General features: G+C 46.1%; 4 protein-coding genes across 4 annotated transcripts; all 4 read right to left on the reverse strand.

Moving 5' to 3' along the window:
* Nucleotides 1-856: 856 nt before the first annotated feature.
* Nucleotides 857-4642, reverse strand: LOC143365017 (uncharacterized). Its single transcript, XM_076805017.1, has one exon. The coding sequence runs from the start codon at nucleotides 4640-4642 to the stop codon at nucleotides 857-859; it is 3786 nt and encodes a 1261-aa protein (XP_076661132.1).
* Nucleotides 4643-4714: 72 nt separating this feature from the next.
* On the reverse strand, nucleotides 4715-5968 carry LOC143365018 (uncharacterized). Its single transcript, XM_076805018.1, has one exon. The coding sequence runs from the start codon at nucleotides 5966-5968 to the stop codon at nucleotides 4715-4717; it is 1254 nt and encodes a 417-aa protein (XP_076661133.1).
* A 1034-nt stretch (nucleotides 5969-7002) lies between these two features.
* Nucleotides 7003-10788, reverse strand: LOC143365019 (uncharacterized). Its single transcript, XM_076805019.1, has one exon. It carries the CDS (start codon nucleotides 10786-10788, stop codon nucleotides 7003-7005), a length of 3786 nt encoding a protein of 1261 aa, XP_076661134.1.
* A 72-nt stretch (nucleotides 10789-10860) lies between these two features.
* LOC143365020 (uncharacterized) lies at nucleotides 10861-12114 on the reverse strand. The gene has a single exon (XM_076805020.1). The coding sequence runs from the start codon at nucleotides 12112-12114 to the stop codon at nucleotides 10861-10863; it is 1254 nt and encodes a 417-aa protein (XP_076661135.1).
* Between the last annotated feature and the right edge of the window lie 3451 nt (nucleotides 12115-15565).

Raw genomic sequence — 15565 nt, forward strand, 5'->3', positions numbered from 1 at the left:
CTTTGTAGGAATTACTACGCGTCGGAGCGATCCCGCACGCTCCGTGGTTTCGCTTACGTGTTCGAATAAACAACACTTTTGAAAGTACGATGTCTTTATTAATCGCTTTGTCGAATTGGACTCGCGATATGCCAGTCTATAAAGGTCTATAAAGTTGATTTTCGTTCGTGTACAATAACAGCCTAATCGTTCAGGCGAACTGTCTCGCGGCCCGCGGCCGCGTTCCATATATTCGCGCTCTCTCCCTTGAATCGCGATCGGCAGATGTTTCGTCGCGATCGTCGGATCTTCGTCGTCGCTGTCGCTGCCCTATTACCTTATATGGTCATTGGCGATTCCCATGACCATATAAGGCTCGACGGTTTCCCGCCAAATCTAACGGATCGATGAAACGGACGGATCGCGAGCTCTTATGGTTATTTATAATTCGTATAATCGTGTTTTATAGACGTTACAGGCGGGACTTGTTCTTCGCCTGACGCTAATTCGTATACGTGTGCACACTGCAGGTGGAACGTGATCTTCACCTTATCGTTTATATTAATATTGATATTAGCTGGGTGGAACGCGATCTTCACCATATGCTTGTTTGTACGAATGTATGTGTAGATTGTAGGCGGTACACGATCTTCGCCTTATCTGGCTGTTAGGCCCATTCGATGGTATTACAATTGATCGTTGACACTTCGAAGTGTTGCGACGCGACATACTCCCCCCGTTGAGAGGGTACGATCAACTATTGCGCCTTTAGTCGTGACTCAGAGATGTACAATGTTTATACGGAGTCGGTGGTCTATGTTATGCATAAGTCGATAATCTGCTAACGATTGCGGTTTACGAAACGCTTGTGAAGAGTTTATTCGGACGGTAACGGACATATGATTTGTGTGGTCCGTTTGAATTCCCCGTTTGCGGTTTTTACCGTGGCTGCTCGCGCTACTCCGTCCTCACCAGGATGTAGGGCCGTGATTCTGCCTAGCGCCCACTGCGAACAGGGTTGATTTTTGTCCTTGAGCAACACGACGGCGCCGACCTCGATGTTTGGGCTGTCCTTAGTCCATTTCTGCCGTTTTTGGAGCTCGTTCAGATATTCTTTGTTCCATCGTGCCCAGAAGTCTTGGCGAACCTTCGTGATGTGCTGCCAATTGGATAGGCGGTGTGCTGGAACTTGTACCAAGTTATCTTCGGGAAGGGTGGTCAATGGTTTCCCAATTAAAAAATGCGCTGGCGTAAGTGCGTTCAAATCGTTCGGGTCGGAGGATAGTGGTGTTATGGGTCGGGAATTCAGGATGCCCTCAATCTCTATACAGAGCGTATTGAGCTCTTCGAAAGTAAAAAGTGAATCGCCGACAACCCGCCGAAGGTGATGTTTGAACAGTTTCACCATTGACTCCCACAAACCGCCGAAATGGGGAGCCGCTGGTGGATTGAAATGCCACGTGATCCGATGGTCACTGGCAAATCTTTGAACGCGTTCTCGGTGCGTGTCTGAATGGAGCAACGCGTATAATTCTTTTAGTTGATTACTCGCGCCTACAAAATTTGTGCCGTTATCGGAGAATATATGAGCCGGTACACCCCGTCGTGACGCGAACCGTCGCAAAGCTGCGATGAACCCCTCGGTTGACAGGTCGCTAACGACTTCTAGATGCACCGCCTTCACGGCCATACACACAAACACGCACACGTACGTTTTGATTCGCGTTCTGTTTCGGTGCTTGCGTTCCTTTATGAAAAAGGGCCCGCAGAAATCTATGCCGATGTTTTCGAAAGGTGTCGCCTCGCGTACTCGAACCGCCGGTAAATTGCCCATTCTATATTCGGTGTTAATCGCGTTGAAACGGAAACACCGTGTGCACGCACGTATTACCTGACGTACTTGGTTACGTCCGTCAAGCAACCAAAATCTTTGTCGGAGTATATGTAAGGTGGTTTGTATGCCCGTGTGATGGTATTTCTCGTGCGTTTCCCGGATGATTAGGTCAGTTAGCCGATGTCGACTCGGTAGCAAGATCGGATGTTTTTGGTCATAGGGCAGATCTGATTTTTGCAGGCGCCCACCGACCCGTAGCACCGTGTCGTCGTCCAGAAAAGGATTGAGACTCGCGATTCGGCTTTTCGACGTCGTATTTTTGGCCTTTAGGCACTTAATTTCGTCTCCGAATTGCGATGCCTGCACGTTTCGGATAATTCGAATCTCGGCCATCTGAATTTCTCGGGCGCTCAGCGAACCGCCGCGCGGGCCACGTGGCCGGAACCGTAAACAATGTGCGATCACCCTACGTAACGTGGTATATGAAGAGTAACGCGTGAATAAATCGTCCGCGCTCGTGTTCGCGACGAAGCAAGTGACCGTCTTGAGTTCGGGAATCTCGATGCTTTGCAGCACTTCGTTAGGCCATTCGTCCGAGTTTTTAGTCAGCCACGACGGACCGACGAACCATGCACGATTCTGTAGAAACGCGTGTGGTAATTGGCCTCGGGATAATGCGTCTGCCGGATTGTACTCCGAGCGGACGTGTCGCCAGGTATGATCACCGGTGACCGATTGGATTTCCGCGACTCGCGTGGCCGCATACATTTTTAGTCGATGCGGTGCCGTTTGAATCCAATGTAAAACCACGGTCGAGTCGGACCAAAACACCACCTTATCAGGTGAGATATTAAGCGCGTCGCTCGCCTCGCGGTATAGTCGCGTCAACAATAACGCGCCGCATAATTCTAATCGTGGAATGGTCACCGTCTTGAGCGGCGCAACTCGCGATTTAGCGCACAATAGATAACATTTGACAATCCCGTCCTTCCCGGTCGACCGCACGTACAAACATGCGCCATATCCAATGGTGCTCGCGTCGCAAAACCCGTGTAATTCGATATTTTGCGGTTGCTCCGTTACAACTCTTCGGTGGAATGCAACTGCTCGGAGTAATTCTAATTGCTGCGTGAACTGTGTCCATTCCGAATGAATAGACTGCGGAACAGATTCGTCCCACGCGACTCCCGATCGCCACACGTCCTGCATGATCTTTTTTGCGTGTAACACGACCGGACCCAACAAACCCAAAGGATCGAAGATCCTCGCTATTTCGGATAGGATCGACCGCTTCGTCGTCTTGCTTCCGACGGCGTTTGTACAGGTAGTGTAATAGATCTCGTCCGTGTTCGTTTTCCACGAAATGCCTAATGTTTTCAGCGACCGGTCAATATTTACTACGAGGTTCGCGTGCAATTCATTATCCGGAAGACCGTCTAAAATGTCCCGGTTATTCGATGCCCATTGTCGGATCGACAAACCGCCGCGACTCAGGGCGCCCGACACTTCCCTCCGTATTGCGCGAGCTTCGTCGATGGTGTCAGCACCGGACAGAAGGTCGTCAACGTAGAGGTGTGTCTTTAATATTTTCGCGGCTCTCGCGTACGACTCTCGTTCGTCGTCAGCTATTTGATGTACGGTCCGGATCGCAAGGAACGGTGACGATGAAACGCCGAAAGTGAGTGTGTTTAATTGATACGTTTCAATTTTATCATTCCGGCGCCATAATATTCTTTGGTACGGTCGATCGTCTTCATGCAAGAGTACTTGACGATACATCTTTTCGATGTCTGCCGTTAGCACATATTTATACGTGCGGAAGCGAAGTAGATGCGCGAACAACTTCGGTTGTATGGTGGGTCCGACCAGAAGAATGTCGTTCAGGGACGCGCCGGACGTTGTTTTCGCCGACGCATCGCATACCACGCGAACTTTGGTGGTGCTACTGGCTTCTTTCACTACCGCGTGATGCGGCATATAAAATCCCTCGTCACCAGGAGCCTCCACCAGAGACATATGGCCTAAAGCTAAGTATTCGTCGAGAACGCGCTGATATTCGTCTCGTAATACTTTATTCGCGTTTAATTTGCGTTCGAGGGATAATAATCGTTTGACCGCGCCATTGCGCGAATTGCCGAGCCGTTCGCGGGTTCCGCGAAAAGGTAAACGTACCGTGTACCGGCCGGACGGGTCGCGACTGACGTTTTTTTGAAAATGCATTTCGCACGCGACTTCTTCCTCTGACCGCGGTCCTTCCGTGTCGACTTCTTCTATCCGCCAAAACTTGTCGAGCTGCGTTTCCAGCGTCGACAAGTGGCACGCGGCTCTTGTTGCTCGTTGTTGCGCAACGCCACCGGTCACGACCCAACCTAATCGCGTCTTTTGCAGATATAAATCTTGCCCTTCGCGCGAGAGATTAATTTGCCCAACCTGAAATAGCGAAACTGTCGCCCCGGCACCGATCAACAAATCTACTGGACGCGGCAGATGAAATTCGGCGTCTGCTAGGCGGATGTTACGCGGAATTGTCATTGAATCGCGTGGAAACACCTCCGACGGCACCAAATCCGTGATATTCGGGATACTGAGGCACGTTAATTCCCTTTCAAAACCGTCAAAGGTCGATCGTATTTTTAATTTAACTAGGCCTTTCGAAACTGTGTTCATGCCATTTAACGTCCCGATGGGGAACGATTGCGCGGTTACCCGTAGACCTAATCGCCGTATGAGCGCCTCAGTGACAAAATTGGCCGTCGCGCAGGTATCTAATATGGCTCGGGCTCTTATTACCGATCGGTTTTTACTACTGATTTCGACTATGGCGCTCATTATCAACTGCGGTGATGCGGTTTGAAGTACGGTCGCGAGACTAATCGTTGGCTCCCCGCTCGGTATGACTAGTCATGCTGATTTTCCGGCATCCGCGTTGTCAATCGCTGGTTTTGACGTATCGGCTCTGCTCGAGCTCGCGAATTCGGGGTTGTGGAGCAATGTATTGTGCCGTCTCTGACAAATCGTACAATTGGAATATCGGCATGGAGCGTCGCGATGGGAACGTAGACAGTTAAAGCAAACCTTTGCGGTTTTTACAAGCTCAATGCGCTTCGGAACGGTCAAGCGCTTAAATGCGGTGCACGTGAAGAGGGGATGACAACTAATCTTACACGCGAGGCACTTGCGTTCCTGGGTGACGAATACGCGATTCGGCGGATGTATGCGCCGCCGTTTGTGAGCGCGGTCGTCCCTCTCGCGCTCGCGGTCTCGGTCGCTGGATCGCATCTTATCCGTGCGCGATACACAAACCGCGGTTTTGTATAAGAATTCCAGCATTTCGTCTAAGCTCGGATATTCTTGTCGGCTTAAGCCTGCCTGCCACTTCTCATACGTAATTTTGGGCAATTTGCTCTCGAGCAAGTGTACGACGGTCTGGGTGCAAACCGGTGCTCCCAGCGCGTGTAGAGACGCAAAGTGCTGTTGAGCGTCGTCGGCTAACCGCGTCAGGCCGCTCGTGGATTCTTTATCTAGCGTCGGCAGGTCGAACAGCATGGACATGTGTCGCGATACCAGAACGCGTTTATTTTCATATGCTCTTTCTAAAATATCCCATGCTTTCGCGTAATTGATTCCGTCGACGTCGAAGAGCCGAATTTTGTTCGCCGCTTCCTGTACTAACGCGGACCGGAGGTACTGTAATTTCGCCACGTCGTCTAGTTCACGGCGCGAACCGATCATACTGTTAAACGCGTTTTTGAAAGACAACCACCTTTCATAACGACCGTCGAAAGTCGGTAATGAGGCATCGGGCAATTTAACGGGGCGACCTTTCGCACTGTCGGTGCTTCTGCTATCATTTGCAGTGTCGGTATCTGCGCGCGAGATGTCTGGGCGATTTAGAATGTTATCGGCCCGGCCCGCGAGATCGTAGAAACGGGTCGCAATCTCCGCGAGGATGTCGTCGTGACCGTTGTCCGGCTCTAGCAACGCGATCTCGTTGTTAGCATCCTCGGCCGCATGAAATAAATCCGTCAACCGGGTGATGCGTAGTCTTAACGTCGCGTTATCCAATTTTCCCTTTTCTACGAGATTGTCGACGATCGTAATTTGCGTTTTGAGGGCTGAACGCTTTTGGATTAATAATTTTATATTGTCGGACATGATGGTAGGATAATGTGATGAACGAACGACTCACGTGACCTGATGCAGGCGGCTACTGTACTCCTTGATCGTGGCAGGGCAATCAGCTATCTGCTTTGTGGCACGTGGTCGTCCTCTCAGTGGCTCGAACTGTTGTTTTCCGTGAGATGTAGACACCTCACAGGAGGCACCAAATGGTCTTTGTAGGAATTACTACGCGTCGGAGCGATCCCGCACGCTCCGTGGTTTCGCTTACGTGTTCGAATAAACAACACTTTTGAAAGTACGATGTCTTTATTAATCGCTTTGTCGAATTGGACTCGCGATATGCCAGTCTATAAAGGTCTATAAAGTTGATTTTCGTTCGTGTACAATAACAGCCTAATCGTTCAGGCGAACTGTCTCGCGGCCCGCGGCCGCGTTCCATATATTCGCGCTCTCTCCCTTGAATCGCGATCGGCAGATGTTTCGTCGCGATCGTCGGATCTTCGTCGTCGCTGTCGCTGCCCTATTACCTTATATGGTCATTGGCGATTCCCATGACCATATAAGGCTCGACGGTTTCCCGCCAAATCTAACGGATCGATGAAACGGACGGATCGCGAGCTCTTATGGTTATTTATAATTCGTATAATCGTGTTTTATAGACGTTACAGGCGGGACTTGTTCTTCGCCTGACGCTAATTCGTATACGTGTGCACACTGCAGGTGGAACGTGATCTTCACCTTATCGTTTATATTAATATTGATATTAGCTGGGTGGAACGCGATCTTCACCATATGCTTGTTTGTACGAATGTATGTGTAGATTGTAGGCGGTACACGATCTTCGCCTTATCTGGCTGTTAGGCCCATTCGATGGTATTACAATTGATCGTTGACACTTCGAAGTGTTGCGACGCGACATACTCCCCCCGTTGAGAGGGTACGATCAACTATTGCGCCTTTAGTCGTGACTCAGAGATGTACAATGTTTATACGGAGTCGGTGGTCTATGTTATGCATAAGTCGATAATCTGCTAACGATTGCGGTTTACGAAACGCTTGTGAAGAGTTTATTCGGACGGTAACGGACATATGATTTGTGTGGTCCGTTTGAATTCCCCGTTTGCGGTTTTTACCGTGGCTGCTCGCGCTACTCCGTCCTCACCAGGATGTAGGGCCGTGATTCTGCCTAGCGCCCACTGCGAACAGGGTTGATTTTTGTCCTTGAGCAACACGACGGCGCCGACCTCGATGTTTGGGCTGTCCTTAGTCCATTTCTGCCGTTTTTGGAGCTCGTTCAGATATTCTTTGTTCCATCGTGCCCAGAAGTCTTGGCGAACCTTCGTGATGTGCTGCCAATTGGATAGGCGGTGTGCTGGAACTTGTACCAAGTTATCTTCGGGAAGGGTGGTCAATGGTTTCCCAATTAAAAAATGCGCTGGCGTAAGTGCGTTCAAATCGTTCGGGTCGGAGGATAGTGGTGTTATGGGTCGGGAATTCAGGATGCCCTCAATCTCTATACAGAGCGTATTGAGCTCTTCGAAAGTAAAAAGTGAATCGCCGACAACCCGCCGAAGGTGATGTTTGAACAGTTTCACCATTGACTCCCACAAACCGCCGAAATGGGGAGCCGCTGGTGGATTGAAATGCCACGTGATCCGATGGTCACTGGCAAATCTTTGAACGCGTTCTCGGTGCGTGTCTGAATGGAGCAACGCGTATAATTCTTTTAGTTGATTACTCGCGCCTACAAAATTTGTGCCGTTATCGGAGAATATATGAGCCGGTACACCCCGTCGTGACGCGAACCGTCGCAAAGCTGCGAGGAACCCCTCGGTTGACAGGTCGCTAACGACTTCTAGATGCACCGCCTTCACGGCCATACACACAAACACGCACACGTACGTTTTGATTCGCGTTCTGTTTCGGTGCTTGCGTTCCTTTATGAAAAAGGGCCCGCAGAAATCTATGCCGATGTTTTCGAAAGGTGTCGCCTCGCGTACTCGAACCGCCGGTAAATTGCCCATTCTATATTCGGTGTTAATCGCGTTGAAACGGAAACACCGTGTGCACGCACGTATTACCTGACGTACTTGGTTACGTCCGTCAAGCAACCAAAATCTTTGTCGGAGTATATGTAAGGTGGTTTGTATGCCCGTGTGATGGTATTTCTCGTGCGTTTCCCGGATGATTAGGTCAGTTAGCCGATGTCGACTCGGTAGCAAGATCGGATGTTTTTGGTCATAGGGCAGATCTGATTTTTGCAGGCGCCCACCGACCCGTAGCACCGTGTCGTCGTCCAGAAAAGGATTGAGACTCGCGATTCGGCTTTTCGACGTCGTATTTTTGGCCTTTAGGCACTTAATTTCGTCTCCGAATTGCGATGCCTGCACGTTTCGGATAATTCGAATCTCGGCCATCTGAATTTCTCGGGCGCTCAGCGAACCGCCGCGCGGGCCACGTGGCCGGAACCGTAAACAATGTGCGATCACCCTACGTAACGTGGTATATGAAGAGTAACGCGTGAATAAATCGTCCGCGCTCGTGTTCGCGACGAAGCAAGTGACCGTCTTGAGTTCGGGAATCTCGATGCTTTGCAGCACTTCGTTAGGCCATTCGTCCGAGTTTTTAGTCAGCCACGACGGACCGACGAACCATGCACGATTCTGTAGAAACGCGTGTGGTAATTGGCCTCGGGATAATGCGTCTGCCGGATTGTACTCCGAGCGGACGTGTCGCCAGGTATGATCACCGGTGACCGATTGGATTTCCGCGACTCGCGTGGCCGCATACATTTTTAGTCGATGCGGTGCCGTTTGAATCCAATGTAAAACCACGGTCGAGTCGGACCAAAACACCACCTTATCAGGTGAGATATTAAGCGCGTCGCTCGCCTCGCGGTATAGTCGCGTCAACAATAACGCGCCGCATAATTCTAATCGTGGAATGGTCACCGTCTTGAGCGGCGCAACTCGCGATTTAGCGCACAATAGATAACATTTGACAATCCCGTCCTTCCCGGTCGACCGCACGTACAAACATGCGCCATATCCAATGGTGCTCGCGTCGCAAAACCCGTGTAATTCGATATTTTGCGGTTGCTCCGTTACAACTCTTCGGTGGAATGCAACTGCTCGGAGTAATTCTAATTGCTGCGTGAACTGTGTCCATTCCGAATGAATAGACTGCGGAACAGATTCGTCCCACGCGACTCCCGATCGCCACACGTCCTGCATGATCTTTTTTGCGTGTAACACGACCGGACCCAACAAACCCAAAGGATCGAAGATCCTCGCTATTTCGGATAGGATCGACCGCTTCGTCGTCTTGCTTCCGACGGCGTTTGTACAGGTAGTGTAATAGATCTCGTCCGTGTTCGTTTTCCACGAAATGCCTAATGTTTTCAGCGACCGGTCAATATTTACTACGAGGTTCGCGTGCAATTCATTATCCGGAAGACCGTCTAAAATGTCCCGGTTATTCGATGCCCATTGTCGGATCGACAAACCGCCGCGACTCAGGGCGCCCGACACTTCCCTCCGTATTGCGCGAGCTTCGTCGATGGTGTCAGCACCGGACAGAAGGTCGTCAACGTAGAGGTGTGTCTTTAATATTTTCGCGGCTCTCGCGTACGACTCTCGTTCGTCGTCAGCTATTTGATGTACGGTCCGGATCGCAAGGAACGGTGACGATGAAACGCCGAAAGTGAGTGTGTTTAATTGATACGTTTCAATTTTATCATTCCGGCGCCATAATATTCTTTGGTACGGTCGATCGTCTTCATGCAAGAGTACTTGACGATACATCTTTTCGATGTCTGCCGTTAGCACATATTTATACGTGCGGAAGCGAAGTAGACGCGCGAACAACTTCGGTTGTATGGTGGGTCCGACCAGAAGAATGTCGTTCAGGGACGCGCCGGACGTTGTTTTCGCCGACGCATCGCATACCACGCGAACTTTGGTGGTGCTACTGGCTTCTTTCACTACCGCGTGATGCGGCATATAAAATCCCTCGTCACCAGGAGCCTCCACCAGAGACATATGGCCTAAAGCTAAGTATTCGTCGAGAACGCGCTGATATTCGTCTCGTAATACTTTATTCGCGTTTAATTTGCGTTCGAGGGATAATAATCGTTTGACCGCGCCATTGCGCGAATTGCCGAGCCGTTCGCGGGTTCCGCGAAAAGGTAAACGTACCGTGTACCGGCCGGACGGATCGCGACTGACGTTTTTTTGAAAATGCATTTCGCACGCGACTTCTTCCTCTGACCGCGGTCCTTCCGTGTCGACTTCTTCTATCCGCCAAAACTTGTCGAGCTGCGTTTCCAGCGTCGACAAGTGGCACGCGGCTCTTGTTGCTCGTTGTTGCGCAACGCCACCGGTCACGACCCAACCTAATCGCGTCTTTTGCAGATATAAATCTTGCCCTTCGCGCGAGAGATTAATTTGCCCAACCTGAAATAGCGAAACTGTCGCCCCGGCACCGATCAACAAATCTACTGGACGCGGCAGATGAAATTCGGCGTCTGCTAGGCGGATGTTACGCGGAATTGTCATTGAATCGCGTGGAAACACCTCCGACGGCACCAAATCCGTGATATTCGGGATACTGAGGCACGTTAATTCCCTTTCAAAACCGTCAAAGGTCGATCGTATTTTTAATTTAACTAGGCCTTTCGAAACTGTGTTCATGCCATTTAACGTCCCGATGGGGAACGATTGCGCGGTTACCCGTAGACCTAATCGCCGTATGAGCGCCTCAGTGACAAAATTGGCCGTCGCGCAGGTATCTAATATGGCTCGGGCTCTTATTACCGATCGGTTTTTACTACTGATTTCGACTATGGCGCTCATTATCAACTGCGGTGATGCGGTTTGAAGTACGGTCGCGAGACTAATCGTTGGCTCCCCGCTCGGTATGACTAGTCATGCTGATTTTCCGGCATCCGCGTTGTCAATCGCTGGTTTTGACGTATCGGCTCTGCTCGAGCTCGCGAATTCGGGGTTGTGGAGCAATGTATTGTGCCGTCTCTGACAAATCGTACAATTGGAATATCGGCATGGAGCGTCGCGATGGGAACGTAGACAGTTAAAGCAAACCTTTGCGGTTTTTACAAGCTCAATGCGCTTCGGAACGGTCAAGCGCTTAAATGCGGTGCACGTGAAGAGGGGATGACAACTAATCTTACACGCGAGGCACTTGCGTTCCTGGGTGACGAATACGCGATTCGGCGGATGTATGCGCCGCCGTTTGTGAGCGCGGTCGTCCCTCTCGCGCTCGCGGTCTCGGTCGCTGGATCGCATCTTATCCGTGCGCGATACACAAACCGCGGTTTTGTATAAGAATTCCAGCATTTCGTCTAAGCTCGGATATTCTTGTCGGCTTAAGCCTGCCTGCCACTTCTCATACGTAATTTTGGGCAATTTGCTCTCGAGCAAGTGTACGACGGTCTGGGTGCAAACCGGTGCTCCCAGCGCGTGTAGAGACGCAAAGTGCTGTTGAGCGTCGTCGGCTAACCGCGTCAGGCCGCTCGTGGATTCTTTATCTAGCGTCGGCAGGTCGAACAGCATGGACATGTGTCGCGATACCAGAACGCGTTTATTTTCATATGCTCTTTCTAAAATATCCCATGCTTTCGCGTAATTGATTCCGTCGACGTCGAAGAGCCGAATTTTGTTCGCCGCTTCCTGTACTAACGCGGACCGGAGGTACTGTAATTTCGCCACGTCGTCTAGTTCACGGCGCGAACCGATCATACTGTTAAACGCGTTTTTGAAAGACAACCACCTTTCATAACGACCGTCGAAAGTCGGTAATGAGGCATCGGGCAATTTAACGGGGCGACCTTTCGCACTGTCGGTGCTTCTGCTATCATTTGCAGTGTCGGTATCTGCGCGCGAGATGTCTGGGCGATTTAGAATGTTATCGGCCCGGCCCGCGAGATCGTAGAAACGGGTCGCAATCTCCGCGAGGATGTCGTCGTGACCGTTGTCCGGCTCTAGCAACGCGATCTCGTTGTTAGCATCCTCGGCCGCATGAAATAAATCCGTCAACCGGGTGATGCGTAGTCTTAACGTCGCGTTATCCAATTTTCCCTTTTCTACGAGATTGTCGACGATCGTAATTTGCGTTTTGAGGGCTGAACGCTTTTGGATTAATAATTTTATATTGTCGGACATGATGGTAGGATAATGTGATGAACGAACGACTCACGTGACCTGATGCAGGCGGCTACTGTACTCCTTGATCGTGGCAGGGCAATCAGCTATCTGCTTTGTGGCACGTGGTCGTCCTCTCAGTGGCTCGAACTGTTGTTTTCCGTGAGATGTAGACACCTCACAGGAGGCACCAAATGGTCTTTGTAGGAATTACTACGCGTCGGAGCGATCCCGCACGCTCCGTGGTTTCGCTTACGTGTTCGAATAAACAACACTTTTGAAAGTACGATGTCTTTATTAATCGCTTTGTCGAATTGGACTCGCGATATGCCAGTCTATAAAGGTCTATAAAGTTGATTTTCGTTCGTGTACAATAACAGCCTAATCGTTCAGGCGAACTGTCTCGCGGCCCGCGGCCGCGTTCCATATATTCGCGCTCTCTCCCTTGAATCGCGATCGGCAGATGTTTCGTCGCGATCGTCGGATCTTCGTCGTCGCTGTCGCTGCCCTATTACCTTATATGGTCATTGGCGATTCCCATGACCATATAAGGCTCGACGGTTTCCCGCCAAATCTAACGGATCGATGAAACGGACGGATCGCGAGCTCTTATGGTTATTTATAATTCGTATAATCGTGTTTTATAGACGTTACAGGCGGGACTTGTTCTTCGCCTGACGCTAATTCGTATACGTGTGCACACTGCAGGTGGAACGTGATCTTCACCTTATCGTTTATATTAATATTGATATTAGCTGGGTGGAACGCGATCTTCACCATATGCTTGTTTGTACGAATGTATGTGTAGATTGTAGGCGGTACACGATCTTCGCCTTATCTGGCTGTTAGGCCCATTCGATGGTATTACAATTGATCGTTGACACTTCGAAGTGTTGCGACGCGACATTATGGTATATTCTCCTATATTCTAGTAATATTATCGTATATTCTCGTATATTCTTCTATATTCGAGTAATATTATGGTATATTCTGGTATATTCAAGTATATTCTGGTATATTCTGCTATATTCTAGTATATTCAGGTATATTCCGGTATATTCTGTTATATTCTTCTATATTCTAGTACTATTATGGTATATTCTCGTATATTCTTCCATATTCGAGTAATATTATGGTATATTCTGGTATATTGAAGTATATTCTGGTATACTCTGCTATATTCTGGTATATTCTCGAATACTCTTCTATATTCTAGTAATATTATGGTATATTCTCCTATATTCTAGTAATATTATCGTATATTCTCGTATATTCTTCTATATTCGAGTAATATTATGGTATATTCTGGTATATTCAAGTATATTCTGGTATATTCTTCTATTTTCTAGTAATATTATGGTATATTCTGGTATATTCTTCTATATTCTAGTAATATTATGGTATATTCTCGTATATTCTTCCATATTCAAGTAATATTATGGTATATTCTAGTATATTCTGGTATATTCTGCTATATTCTAGTATATTCTCGAATATTCTTGTATATTCTAGTAATATTATGGTATATTCTCCTATATTCTAGTAATATTATCGTATATTCTCGTATATTCTTCTATATTCGAGTAATATTATGGTATATTCTGGTATATTCAAGTATATTCTGGTATATTCTTCTATATTCTAGTAATATTATGGTATATTCTGGTATATTCTTCTATATTCTAGTAATATTATGGTATATTCTCGTATATTCTTCCATATTCAAGTAATATTATGGTATATTCTAGTATATTCTGGTATATTCTGCTATATTCTAGTATATTCTCGAATATTCTTGTATATTCTAGTAATATTATGGTACATTCTCCTATATTCTAGTAATATTATCGTATATTCTCGACTAATATTATGGTATATTCTGGTATATTCTGCTATATTCTAGTATATTCAGGTATATTCTCGTATATTCTTCTTTATTCTAGTAATATTATGGTATATTCTCGTATATTCTTCCATATTCAAGTAATATTATGGTATATTCTGGTATATTCAAGTATATTCTGGTATATTCTGCTATATTCTAGTATATTCTCGAATATTCTTCTATATTCTAGTAATATTATGGTATATTCTCCTATATTCTAGTAATATTATCGTATATTCTGGTATATTCAAGTATATTCTGGTATATTCTGCTATATTCTAGTATATTCAGGTATATTCCGGTATATTCTGTTATATTCTTCTATATTCTAGTAATATTATGGTATATTCTCGTATATTCTTCCATATTCGAGTAATATTATGGTATATTCTGGTATATTGAAGTATATTCTGGTATACTCTGCTATATTCTGGTATATTCTCGAATATTCTTCTATATTCTAGTAATATTATGGTATATTCTCCTATATTATAGTAATATTATCGTATATTCTCGTATATTCTTCTATATTCGAGTAATATTATGGTATATTCTGGTATATTCAAGTATATTCTGGTATATTCTTCTATATTCTAGTAATATTATGGTATATTCTGGTATATTCTTCTATATTCTAGTAATATTATGGTATATTCTCGTATATTCTTCCATGTTCAAGTAATATTATGGTATATTCTAGTATATTCTGGTATATTCTGCTATATTCTGGTATATTCTCGAATATTCTTGTATATTCTAGTCATATTATGGTATATTCTCCTATATTCTAGTAATATTATCGTATATTCTCGTATATTCTTCTATATTCGACTAATATTATGGTATATTCTGGTATATTCTGCTATATTCTAGTATATTCAGGTATATTCAGGTATATTCTGTTATATTCTTCTATATTCTAGTAATATTATGGTATATTCTGGTATATTCTTCTATATTCTAGTAAGATTATGGTATATTCTGGTCTATTCTTCTATATTCTAGTAATATTATCGTATATTCTCGTATATTCTTCCATATTCGAGTAATATTATGGTATATTCTGGTATATTCAAGTATATTCTGCTATATTCTGGCATATTCTCGTATATTCTTCTATATTCTAGTAATATTATGGTATATTCTGGTATATTCTTCTATATTCTAGTAATATTATGGTATATTCTGGTATATTCTTCTATATTCTAGTTATATTATGGTATATTCTGGTATATTCTTCTATATTCTAATAATATTATGGTTTATTCTGGTATATTCTTCAATATTCTAGTAATATTATGGTATATTCTCGTATATTCTAGTAATTTTATCGTATATTCTCGTATATTCTTCCATATTCAAGTAATATTATGGTATATTCTAGTATATTCTGGTATATTCTGCTATATTCTAGTATATTCTCGAATATTCTTGTATATTCTAGTAATATTATGGTATATTCTCCTATATTCTAGTAATATTATCGTATATACTCGTATATTCTTCTATATTCGAGTAATATTATGGAATATTCTGGTATATTCAAGTATATTCTGGTATATTCTGCTATATTCTAGTATATTCAGG

Source organism: Halictus rubicundus, unplaced genomic scaffold (assembly GCF_050948215.1).
Source record: "Halictus rubicundus isolate RS-2024b unplaced genomic scaffold, iyHalRubi1_principal scaffold1232, whole genome shotgun sequence".
NCBI lineage: Eukaryota > Metazoa > Arthropoda > Insecta > Hymenoptera > Halictidae > Halictus > Halictus rubicundus.

What these genes read in the sequence shown, in the direction of transcription:
- LOC143365017 (XM_076805017.1), bottom strand. Translation starts at nt 4,642, where the DNA reads ATGAGCGCCATAGTCGAAATCAGTAGTAAAAACCGATCGGTAATAAGA.
- LOC143365018 (XM_076805018.1), bottom strand. Translation starts at nt 5,968, where the DNA reads ATGTCCGACAATATAAAATTATTAATCCAAAAGCGTTCAGCCCTCAAA.
- LOC143365019 (XM_076805019.1), bottom strand. Translation starts at nt 10,788, where the DNA reads ATGAGCGCCATAGTCGAAATCAGTAGTAAAAACCGATCGGTAATAAGA.
- LOC143365020 (XM_076805020.1), bottom strand. Translation starts at nt 12,114, where the DNA reads ATGTCCGACAATATAAAATTATTAATCCAAAAGCGTTCAGCCCTCAAA.